Here is a 12,328-nt window from a genome sequence, read left to right on the forward strand (position 1 = left end):
CTGTTGATATAATATACTTAGACTTCAGCAAGGCATTCAACAAAGTAGAGCACAACCTACTTCTTGGTAAACTAGAAAAAAGTGGGATAGATAGCATCATCACCAGATGGATTTGTAACTGGCTGACAAACCGTACTCAATGAGTAGTCCTTAATGGGTCTACGTCTAGGCCCAGTACTTTTCAATATCTTCATGAACGATTTAGATTAAGGAATAGAAGAGGAATTTACCAAATTTGCGAATGATACTAAGCTGGCAGGAATAGCTAACACCCTAGATGATAGGCTCAAAATCCAGATGGGCCCTATCTAACAAAATGAAATTCAATGTAGAAGAAAAGTAAAGTCTTACACTTAGGCAAGAAAAACCAAAAGTACACATATAGACTGGGTAAAACCAGGCTTAATAGCAGTAACTGTGAGAGGGATCTTGGAGTCTTAGTAGACAACCAGTTAAATATGAGCCAGCAGTGTGCTGCAGCAGCCAAAAAAGCCAATGCAATCCTAAATTGCATTAACAGGGATACAATCAGGATCAAGTGAAATACTAATACCACTGTATAAAGTCTTAGTAAGATCACACCTAGAATACTGCATCCAGTTTTGTCACCACACTATAAAAAAGATGTTGAGACTCTAGCAAAAGTGCAGAGAAGAGTAACCAAGATGATTAGGGGACTGGAGACTAAAACATATGAAGAATGGTTACAGGAACTGGGCATGGCTGGTCTAGTGAAGAGAAGGACCAGGGGAGAAGAAGAGATTGGACTGCCATTTGTCACAAATGGTGCTCTGCTTGGGTGGGGGGTTGGACTAGGTGACCTACAAGGTCCCTTCCAACTCTGTTAATTTATCAGTTAAAATTCTATAAGACGATGTATCATTGGTATTTAACACCAGATAAGTTATCTAAGATGTGTAAAAATATGTCAAATGAATGTTGGAAGTGCAAAATGAAAGAAGGGGCTTTTTATCATCTATCGTGGACATGTGATAAAGCAACAAAAATTTGCTTTATATTTTAAAGCATATCATAAAAAATATGATTCATATTTTAATACAGAAAATTTTAAAAATTGAGATAAAGATGAAATCAGAATTTTTCATTTTGGCTCTAATGGAAAAAGACCTGGAGAAAAAACTTTGGAACTTTGTTACTATATATGTTGACAGCAGCAAAACTATTGTATGCACAAAAATGGAAGGACACTTTGATTCCTAACATGGACGAATGGTTGCAGAATTTGATGGAGTTGGCTGAAATGGCAAAATTGACTATTTTGATTAAAGAAAAGAATATAAGTACTTTTATTTCCACATGGAGACTGCTTTTAAACTTTGTGCTTGAAGTGGAAAAGAATGAAACTTTGATTTGGGGTTTTACCAATTAGATTGATAGATCTTTATAGAAATGGCTTGTTCATATTATTATGAAAAAACAAAAAGTTGTGATTTGATGTTAATAAATGCCTTATTTTACCACAACAGAGAGTCAGAAGTCAATGATTCTTTTTCTTTTTTTCTTATCTCCCCTCACTTCTCTTCCTCCTTTTCCTCCCCATCATTTTCCTATTTAGTTTCCTATTTTGTATCTTATTTTATTTTATAATCCAATAAAAATGTTAAATATGAAGAAAACAATTTAGATGCTAGATAATCTCCAAAGTCTCTGAGTTACCTTTATACCCCTGCAATAAAGGCTATTTCAGCAGAATGTATTTTTTCTTCTGCAGCCATACATTGTCACATATTGTCCTACACCAAGCCCATATCATGGTATATCTCAGCTCTATGATGGATGAGATACAGTATGATAGATTAGATTTTCACAAATAAGAACTAAGATTTTGGGGTCACCCCCGAAATACTTTTCATTCAGTTATATATTCCTACAGGCAACAAACAAACATGACTTAAGCAAAGTTGGCGTATTATCAACAGATTTTAGACAACATAATATGACCACAAATACATTCAAACAAAATAATGGGAGGAGTTATTAACCTGATACACAGAGAGGTTCAAGCATCACCTGTTTCCTTGTTTTGCAGATCGAAAATCAATAGCAAGAAGTATGATATCCAGCTTCAGAAAGCAGAGTCTTAAACACAAAGAGATAAGTTCAGGTTTGAAAAATGATAAACAAATAAATAAAGAGGCAAGGTTGTGAATATTGTCTCATTATTAAAAAAATAAACAATCTTTAATTTGGATGAGGTCTTATTTTTTGGCTTTTTCAAGCATGATGGAAAACATCCAGGCAGAACTCTCTTATGACCACAATTCAGGCAAGGCATGGAATTGCAGAAAGCAGGACCTTGGATGGAATTGCAGAATTCCATGAATTGCAGAAAGCAGGACCTTGGATAGTTCTATGTGTGTCCTACTGGCTAAGTTTCTCCTCTATTAGAATCAATACCTATCTTTACAATAGTCTGACTCTGAAACCTTATATAGTAGCCAGCTAAAATCTGTATGGTGATCAGCTACATCCTCTCTGGAGGAACTTTAAATAATTTGAATTGCATTGTTTTACTGCCATGACTGATATGATACAAGATGAGTCTGAAGCAGAATCTTTAAGCACAATGGAGAGTCTGTGTCTTCTAGCTTAGAAGGTTCCTGAAAGCATAACCAACTGATTTTCTTTTCCTCTGTCTTATAGTAAAGTCCAAATATTGGCAGTCATAAGCCTTGAATCTTATCAGAAATATGCCTTTAACATGCCAATGAATGTTCAGATCTCAGGAACTTGGTATATTGAGATCAAAGTAAGCAGGTCTTCTGGGAATCCAAAATATGCAATCCAGAATCTCAAATGAATAAATTGTGGGATTTCCATATTCAAATTTAATCCCTAGATGTAGCAATATCTCTATTCTGTCCCTTTGTTGATTGGGATGGTGGAAAAAACTTATGTCAAGAATTATTAACAACTTGTCCAGTAGGTGGAAATTTGAAAATGTGTATGTGGCAAAGAAAATGGAATTTAAAGTGGAAAATTAAGAAAGTAGATTAAGGGAGCAGGGGTAGTGGGGAATCTTACCGACAAACATCTTTGAAAGACATGCCAACAAAATCATTGGAAAGAAGCTGAGTCATCACTTTATAGTTTTGGCCTTCTATTTCATGATGGTGCTTAATCCAAACATCCCTATGCTATTTAAAAAAAAAAACAATTATTAACTGGATCCCTTGTGGCTGAGTTGTTATCTACATTGGACACAAACCACTCTAACAATAATTCATCCCATTAGTGCTTCAAATTAAAAATGTCAAGTATTTAATAATTAGGATGTCCCAACAAAGCTCTATTGCTTCAATGAAAATTAAACAAAAACAGACATTTCAGTTCACACACACGACTAACAAGCAGAATGATTTGAAAGATATAACAGGCTTTGGTAAAAGTAGGCAGCAATAAATTGTCTTCTGTCCTATAGGCCTGACTTTTTCATAAATATGGAAATAAAGATAAATTAACTGAATTCTAATAGTATTTATTTATTTATTTTATTAGTCATATTTCTATGCCGCCCACTCTCCGAGGACTCCGGGCGGCTTACACCAAAGACAGTATACTAAATAGCATATTGCCCCCAACAATCTGGGTCCTCATTTTACCCACCTCGGAAGGCTAGAAGGCTGAATCAACCTTGAGCTGGTGAGATTTGATCCACTGATCTGCTGAACTAGAAGTAGCTGCAGTACTGCACTCTAACCACTGCACCACCCTCAGTATGAGGGTGAAGGTTCATTCTCCAAGCTTGTGAGTTGGTTTCTGAACATTTTGTTACCTGGTAAGGCTAGGTACCATCTTCAGCAGAGTTTAGGGGAACTCCTCTGAAGATGTTACCTAGTCTGGTAATGAAATGTTCGAAAACCAACTCACAAGCTCGGAGAATTAACCTTTACCCTTATCTTACACCTGAGCTATAGATATTCACAACTATTGCAAATTCTAATAGTGTATCCTCATAAACACTGTCTTACATATACATCTATTTATATATACATACATATATTTCATTTTTATAGAGCACTTCATAGCAGTACCCTTAAAGCTGCTAAGCAAAATTGTAAGACCAAATGGTAAAACAGTTCTACATTAATACTAACATCTAAGGAAACAATTGAAATAAAAAAAAATTACTTTAGAGTCCAACTGAAAATATCTGATTTTACTTTTTCCAATTGCCCAGAAAATAGATTGCTGCTTTGATGAAATTTATTTGACAGGTTGCTGTCATTTTATTCAGGCATTTACCAAATAAGCTACAGCTGGTGCAGAATGCAGCAGTGCGGGCAGTTTTGGGGCCCCCAAGAATGGCCCCTGTAACACCACTGCTCCATGATAACAGATTAACAGAGTTGGAAGGGATCTTATAGGTCATCTACTCCAACCGCCCCACTCAAACAGGAGACCCTATGCCATTTCTGACAAATGGCAGTCCAATCTTTTCTTGAAAGTCTCAAGTGATGAAACTCCCACAACTTCCGAAGGCAAGCTGTTCCATTGGTTGTGTTAGATTGGCCCAAAGGCAGCAGGTGAGAGTCATTAGTGAATTCAGAACCCTTTTATTTCCAGCAAAATGTGACTGCACTCTGCCGGCTGGGCTGCCGGAGCTCGCCTTTTTAAGGAGCTCCAGGCAGACCAGCTGGCCAATGACAGCAGGTCAGATCTCCCACGGTCTGAACAGCCAATCAGCGGTGAGCATGAAACCTTATGTAGATTCTAGCCAATCCATACATAACACCCCTCCCCTCCTAGAATGAACAGTGTCCGATCCCCTGACTATGTATGTGATGTAGTCCTCTAGGTAGGCGGAGTGCGCTGACTTCCTACTGAACCTGCGCAGTTCACTTGTCCCCGGGATCTTGGCTGCAGTGGTTGAGTCTGGTGTTCCTCCAGCTGCCTGGGAAGGAACCTTCTGGAGCTCCTTGGGCCATGAGTCGAGTTCCTGCCTGGTTCCTTCGGCTTCCAAACCCGTCGCTTTCCACTGGACACCCTCGATACCAAAGAAATGGTCACGGCTCTGGTTGGCGAGTAGTCCCCCTGTTGGGCCACCAGGTAGGCCTGGTTCCTGCTTGTCTGCTTCCCGACCGGCGGTTGAATGTGCTCCTCGAGGCAGAGACCTCAGGTTCTGCGATTGTTGCTCTGGCCCTCTGGTCGCGGTCCAGTCGCCCTGGTTCCTCAGCTCGGTGTCCCCCAGGCGGTGTCTGAGTTGGTTGAGATGCCTCCTCCAGATCTGCCCGTCCTCCAGCTCAATGCAGTATGACTTGGGGCCAGTGACAGCCATGACCCAGCCCACCAGCCAGGTCAGGTACCCTACATAGTTGTGTGTGAATACCCGGTCCTGTACATTGAATGCCCACGTGGGCCGTGCAGAGTCCAGGGGGGTCTCAGGAAGGTAGTCCGGGTGGTATCAGTCAAGTTGCGACCTCAGCCTTCTTCCCATCAGCAACTCCACTGGGCTCTTGTTGGTGATCGCATGGGGGGGGGAGTGATGTGTTGAGCAAGGAGGAACTGGTCGACTTTTTCCTGCCAATTCCCTGGGCCCATTTGGGTGAGGGTTTCCTTGGTTAGTCTCACCATTCGCTCGACCTGCCCATTGCTTGCTGGGTGGAAAGGAGAGATGAATACATGCCGGATCCTTTGCTCTGTGAGGAATGCCTCCATGGTCTTGGCTGTCAGTTTTGGGCCGTTATCGGAAACGAAGACATTGGGTAGACCGTGGGTGGCGAACAGCCATCGGAGGGCTCAGATGGTGGCTTCTGGTTGTCTGCATGATGATCACTTCTAGCCACTTGGAGTATGTGTCCACGACAATCAGGAACGTCTGTCCTTTTACTGGCCCTGCAAAGTCAATATGTATGCGGGACCAGGATCCCTTGGCCATTTCCCATTCATGAGTGGGTGCCTGTGTTGGTGCTGGTCACATCTCCTGGCAGGGTTTGCAGGTGGCCACCCACTCGGAAATGCCCTTGTCCATCTGGGGCCCCCAGATGTAGCTCCGGGCTAACGCCTTCATCCTCACGATCCCAGGGTGGCCCACGTGCAGGGCGTCCATGGTGCACCTCCAAAGCTTTTGGGGAATGACAACCCTTTCTCTCCACAGCAAACAGCCCTTAAAGGTTGACAGTTCGGTTTGCTTGCTGTGGTAACTCTTGAACTCCTCCCCCAGCTTCTCCTATGGCCACCCCCTCAACACTCAGTTCAGAACCTTTCTTAACATTTTGTCTTTTTGGGTATATTCAGTGATGTCTCTGATGGTCATTGGGCTGGCCTGGTCGATGTCGATCAACAGCACTTGGGCGGTGGGTGTGGGATCTTCCACCAATTCTGGCAGTGGGCAGCGGCTGAGAGTGTCGGCGTGGCTGATGTCTTCGCCAGGGCAGTGGATCAGCTCGTAGTTGTACGCCGTGAGGAAAATGGCCCATCTGGTCATCCTCGGGGACATGTATGGCGAGGTTTGTTGATTACCGGCGAGGAGTCCTAATATGGGCTTATGGTCAGTTACAATCTTGAAATGCCTACTGCATACATACTCGTGGAACCGCTTGATCCCTGCCACCACGGCCAAGGTCTCCTTATCAATTTGGCTGTAGTTGTGCTCGGCCAATGATAGGGTCTTGGAGTAGTATGCTATCGGTGCTTCCGTTCCATCTGGTAGGTGGTGGCTGAGGACTGCCCCAACTCCGAAAGGGGAGGCATCACAGATGATCCGAACCAGCAAAGTGTGGTTATATTGGATCAGGATGCTGTTGGACGAGAGGAGGTCTTTCACTGCTGCAAAAGCTTGGTCTTCCCTCCATTCCCAGGTCCACGGTGTCGTCTTCCCCAGGAGGTTGTGGAGCGGTTCAGCAATGGTGGCCTTCTGTTGTAAAAATGTGCTGTAAAAGTTTAACAGTCCCAAGAAGGCTTGAAATTCTGCCTTATTCTTCGGGGTGGGGGCATTCTTAATGGCTTTCATCTTGCTGTTAGTTGGGTGGATGCCCAACCCATCTATTAGGTAACCCAGGAACTCTACCTGCCTTACACCAATTTTACATTTCTTAGGGTTCACTTTGAGTCCTTTTTTCTGGAACCTCCCCAAGGTTTCACGCACGCGTTCCATCAATTGACCTATTGACTCCCCTGATATAAAAACATCATCAAAGTATGGCACCACTCCTGGGATCCTGTGCAGTAGCCACTCCATTAGGCACTGGAAAAGTCCTGGGGCTACGCTGACCCCAAACTGCAACCTGGTATATTTAAATGCCCCCCTGTGAGTCACTATGGTTTGTGCTTCAGCAGTGGCTTCATCTACTGGCAGCTGCTGATAGGCCTGGGCAAGGTCCAGCTTGGTGAATACCTTCCCGCTTCCTAGGGAATGCAACAGATGTTGCACCATGGGCACTGGGTACGCACTCTGCTGGAGGGCCTTGTTCAGTGTACACTTGTAATCCGCGCAGATGCGGACGGACCCATATGGCTTCACGAGGGTGACTATGGGAGTCTCCCACACCGTGTGGTCGGTTGGCACGAGGATTCCCTGGGCAATGAGCTTGTCTAATTGTTCCTCGACCTTGGGCTGCAAAGCAAATGGTACCCTACAGGGTTTGACCCTGATGGGGTTACATGGGGGCCTAGGTTAAATGAAATGGGTTTCCCCGTATATTTACCTAGGCCCTCGTCGAAGACGTCTGCGAACTCTGCCAACAGCTGGTCCAGTTCATGAGTGGTTACGCTGTGCAGTCCGGTGATGTCCAGGCCCAGTGGTTTAAACCATTGTACTCCCAGCAGTGATGGCCGGTGGCTGCCAATGACCATGAGCGGCAGCTGGCCCTGGAACTCGTGGAACGTTACTTTGACCTCCATTCTGCCTAGTACCTCTATCCAGTTCCCTTGATAGTCATTCAGGCGGACATTTGGTGGCTTCAGGAACTTCCTGCTTGCAGCTGGGTTCAACTTCTTGACTGTTTGCCAGGATACTATTGTAAAATATGACCCTTTGTCCAGCTCCATTTTGCATGGTTCCCCTTCAATGGTCACGACTGTGTGGTATTTCTCCTGCTCATATGCATCTGTGTGTCCCACGGTTGTGATGGATTTCTCTGGGAGCTTGGTATTGGTCCTCTCTTCGTCTGCTCCATTGTTGGCCGGCTCTAGGGTTCCCTGGTCTTCCTGATGGTGCTATAGGCTTTGGCTGAAAGGGAATGGGTTGGGGCGCTTTGCAGGCTTTGGCAATGTGGCCCTTTCTTTGGCATCAGCGGCATGTTGCATCCCGGAAATGGCAAGCCACCTGATCTGTCCCCGTACCCACACACACACACACACAGCCAGTCGAGGGTTAAGGAAACACTTTGGAACGCACCCAGTTCTTATCTCCCACTTGGCAGCGATAGACACACCATCTGCCAAGTGACTTTATTTTCAAAGTAGAACAGAAAGATAAATACTCAAGAGTCCAAATGTCCGACACTTTAAATCTTTCTCTCAGCAGCTCCGGACGAGGCTTTAGTGACTATCCAAGGTTTGCTTTGTTCGTCACAAGGATCCTTTGACCACTACCCTCTATTATATAGTCTCTGGGGTGTGGTCCAGTGACTCAGTTCTAATCCCTAGCACGCCTCCTAAGCTGCTGCAAACGTTTATCACGCCTTCGGAGGCGTGCGTCCAGGAATGATGTTTCCTCATCACTCTGATTTGAATCAGCTGTCTCTTCTCCCTCGGCCGGCACTTGAGACAATGCCAGAGGGGAGGGGCCTGGAGAGGGAGGCCTGGCTGACTCCTCTTCCTCATGCTCGGAGCTTTCTTCCTCCGATGGGACAGGCTCAGAGGGCGGGGCCACAACACCACCCTCGTGTGGAAACCCATGCAGCACGGGCAACGTTGCTGCCTGCTTTCCATGTCCCTGGGGTTCTGCCACTTTTCTGGGTACACATGGTGGATGGTGTCATCTGTGTTGTCCCAGTCGTCATACTCAGGGAGTTCGGTTGACCAGTCAGGCTCCCAGTATGTGTGGTGCACCTCGCTGGTCTTCCTTATGTTTGCTGCTGAGTTGTCTGATGATTCTGCAGCCCTGGCCTCCTCGACAACATCCTTGAATGAGACCCCTCTCCTTATCAACAGTTTCTTTTGTAGAGTGAGGTCCCTCATCCCCAGGATGATCCGGTCCTTCATCATTTCTTCGGGATTTATGAACTTGCATCTGGTAGCGATCTCCCGGAGGCTGGCCACAAAATCATTGATGGTTTCTCCCTCTCGTTGGTGCCAGTGGTAAAACTCATTTTGGCTGACTATGGGGGTGGCCGATGGTGTGTAGTGGTCTTCCAGGGCACGTTGCAGGGTGGCCCAGGCAATGGTCTCCATATCTGCTGGGGTGATCAGCATCTGTGCCATTTTGTAGATCTTGGTGCCGCAGTAGGTCAGGAATAACGCTCGCTTCCTGTTGTCCGGCCTGTCCTGGTAATTGTTGGCTTCCAGGAACATTCTGAAACGGCCCATGTATGTGTGCCAATCTTCTGTCTGCGGGTTGAAGATCGCTAGGGCCGGTGATACTTGCGATGCCATTCGTGCAGGTGGTCGGAGGTCCTTGTTTCAAGACAGCTGCGTGGTTCACGAGGAGGTTCTCAGGTCCCTTTTGTCCTTTGTTGCCAGTGTGCAAAGGCAGCAGGCGAGAGTCGTTAATGAATTCAGCACCCTTTTATTTCCAGCAAAATATGACTGCGCTCTGCCGGCTGGGCTGCCAGAGCTCACCTTTTTAAGGAGCTCCAGGCAGACCAGCCGGCCAATGACAGCAGGTTAAATCTCCCACGGTCCGGACAGCCAATCAGCGGTGAGCATAAAACCTTATGCAGATTCTAGCCAAACTGTGGCGAGCATGAAAACTTATGTAGATTCTAGCCAATCCATACATAACAGGTTGATTGTTCCCACTGTCAGAAAGTTCCTCCTCATTTCTAGGTTGAATCTCTCCTTGGCCAGTTTCCATCCATTATTCCTTGTCTGGCCTTCAGGTGCTTTGGAAAACAGCTTGACCCCCTCCCCTCTGTGGCAGGCCCTCAAATATTGGAAGACAGTTATCATGTCTTCCCTGGTCCTTCTCTTCACTAGAATAGCCATGCCCAGTTCATGTAACAGTTCTTCATATGTTTTAGTCTCCAGTCCCCTAATCATCCTGGTTGCTCTCCTCTGCACTTTTTCTAGAGTCTCAATATCTTTTTTATAGTGTGGTGACCAAAACTGGATGCAATATTCTAGCTGTGGTCTTACTAGGGCTTTATAGAGTGGTATTAGTACTTCACTTGATTGATTGTATCCCTCTGTTAATGCAATTTAGGATTGTTTTGGCTTTTTAAACTGCTCCTGCACACTGCTGGCTCATATTTAGCTGGTTGTCCACTAAGACTCCATGATCCTCTCACAGTCACTGCTATTAAGCCTGGTTTCCTCAAGTTTATATGTGTGCTTTTGGTTTTTCTTACCTATGTATAGGAATTTACTTTTCTCTACATTGAATTTCATTTTGTTAGATAGGGCCCAGTGTTCGAGTCTGTCAAGATCCATCTGGATCTTGAGCCTATCTTCTAGGGTGTTAGCTATTCCTGCCAGTTTAGATCATCTGTAAATTTGGTGAGCTCCCCTTCTATTCCCTCATTTAAGTCGTTTATGAAGATATTGAAGAGTACTGGGCCTAAGACGGAACCTTGTGGCACCCCACTGCTTACTGCTCTCCATGTAGACTTAGACCATTAAGGACTACTCATTGAGTACGATTTGTCAGCCAATTGCGAATCCATCTGGTGGTGAAGCTATCTATCCCAGTTTTTTCTAGCTTTCAAAGAAGTAGATTGTGGTCTACTTTGTTGAATGCCTTCCTGAAGTCTAAGTATATTATGTTGACAGTATTTCGCTGGTCTACTAATTTAGTCACTGTAGAAGAATGAAATAAGATTGGTTTGACATGATCTGTTTTTAACAAACCCATGCTGACTGCTACCCTATTTCCCCCCAAATAAGACATCCCCTGATAATAAGCCCAATCGGGCTTTTGAGTGCATGGCAATAAGGCCAAGCGCTTATTTCAGGGTTCAAAAGAGATATAAGACAGGTACTTATTTCAGGAAAACACGGTAGTTATTACTTTACTAGTGTCTAGGTGTTGGCAGATCCGGGTTTTTTATTATCTTTTCCAGTATCTTCCTGGGTATTGATGTTAGGCTGATTGGTCTGTAGTGTCCTGTACTTTTTTTCCCCCTTTTTTGAAGATGGGAACCACATCAGCTCTTTTCCAGTCTTCTGGTAGTTCCCCGGTGTTCCAGAATTTTTGAAAGATGTGGTGCAATGGTTCTGAGATGACATTTGCCAGCTCCTTTAGAACTCTGTAATCCATCAGGTCCTGGTGATTTGTATTCATCAAGATCAGACAGGTGTTCTCTTACTATTTTTTTTGCTTATTTTAACTTTTATTTCCAGACTGTTTTTTACAGTTATGTTTCTGGTAGGTTGGGCTATAGTTTCTTTTTGCGTGAAGACTGATGCAAAGAATGAGTTAAGCAGCTCTGCTTTCTCTCTATTGCCTGTTACTTCCTCGCTGTCTTCTCTCTTTAGTGGACCAACTGTTCCCTTGATTTTTTTTCTTGTTATTTATATGTTGGAAGGAACTTTTTTTTGTTATCTTTGACTTTTGTTGCAAGTCTTTGTTCATTCTGAGCCTTTGCTTTCCTGACTTCGTCTTTGCAGATGCTGGCTGTCTGCTGATATCCTTCCTTAGTTACTGTATGTGTCCCTCTTTCCATTTTTTGTACTTGTTCTTTTTGTCTTTCAGTTTGCCAGAGAGATCTTTGGGCAGCCATGCTGGTTTCTTCTTGGATTTCTTGTTTTTCTTTCTCAGCGGTATTGTGCTTGTGTGGGATTTTATGATCATATTTTTCAGAGTTTCCCAAGATTCTTGAGTTGTTTTCCCCTTTAGGATTTTCATCCAAGGAATCTTTCCCAAGTTCTCTCTGCTCTTTTAAAATCTATGACTCTGATATCATTTTGTTCTGCTGCTTGTGTTTGCATTATGTTGAATTCTAATATGACATGGTCACTCTCACCCAGGATTCCTGCAGTTTCAACTCCCTCTATCACTTCTTCTCTGTTTGTAAGTATTAAGTCCAACAAAGTTGTCAGCTAGGTTGGTTAGGAATCTATTTGATTTTTCACTTGGTGCAGAATTACTTTTCCAATTGATATCAGGGTAATTGAAATCCCCCATTACTATTGTAGTGTGTTTCCTACATATGTTTGTTAGTTGGTTGGCAAAAAGGATATCTATTTAATCTGCTTGATTGGGTGG

General features: G+C 44.1%; 1 protein-coding gene across 2 annotated transcripts in view; it reads right to left on the reverse strand.

Annotated features, from left to right (window-relative positions):
- KCNU1 (potassium calcium-activated channel subfamily U member 1) overlaps positions 1–12,328 on the reverse strand; it is a 136,868-nt gene that overhangs the window by 72,998 nt on the left and 51,542 nt on the right. For both annotated transcript variants that reach the window (XM_087875660.1, XM_034436890.3), the window contains 2 exons: positions 3,046–3,158; positions 2,032–2,100 (listed from right to left, as the gene is read on the reverse strand). In XM_087875660.1, coding sequence (XP_087731786.1) covers positions 2,032–2,100; positions 3,046–3,158 — 182 coding nt within the window. The remainder of the gene's footprint in view (positions 1–2,031; positions 2,101–3,045; positions 3,159–12,328) is intronic.

Source organism: Pantherophis guttatus, chromosome 9 (assembly GCF_059756535.1).
Source record: "Pantherophis guttatus breed Tessera chromosome 9, ASM5975653v1, whole genome shotgun sequence".
Classification (NCBI taxonomy): domain Eukaryota; kingdom Metazoa; phylum Chordata; class Lepidosauria; order Squamata; family Colubridae; genus Pantherophis; species Pantherophis guttatus.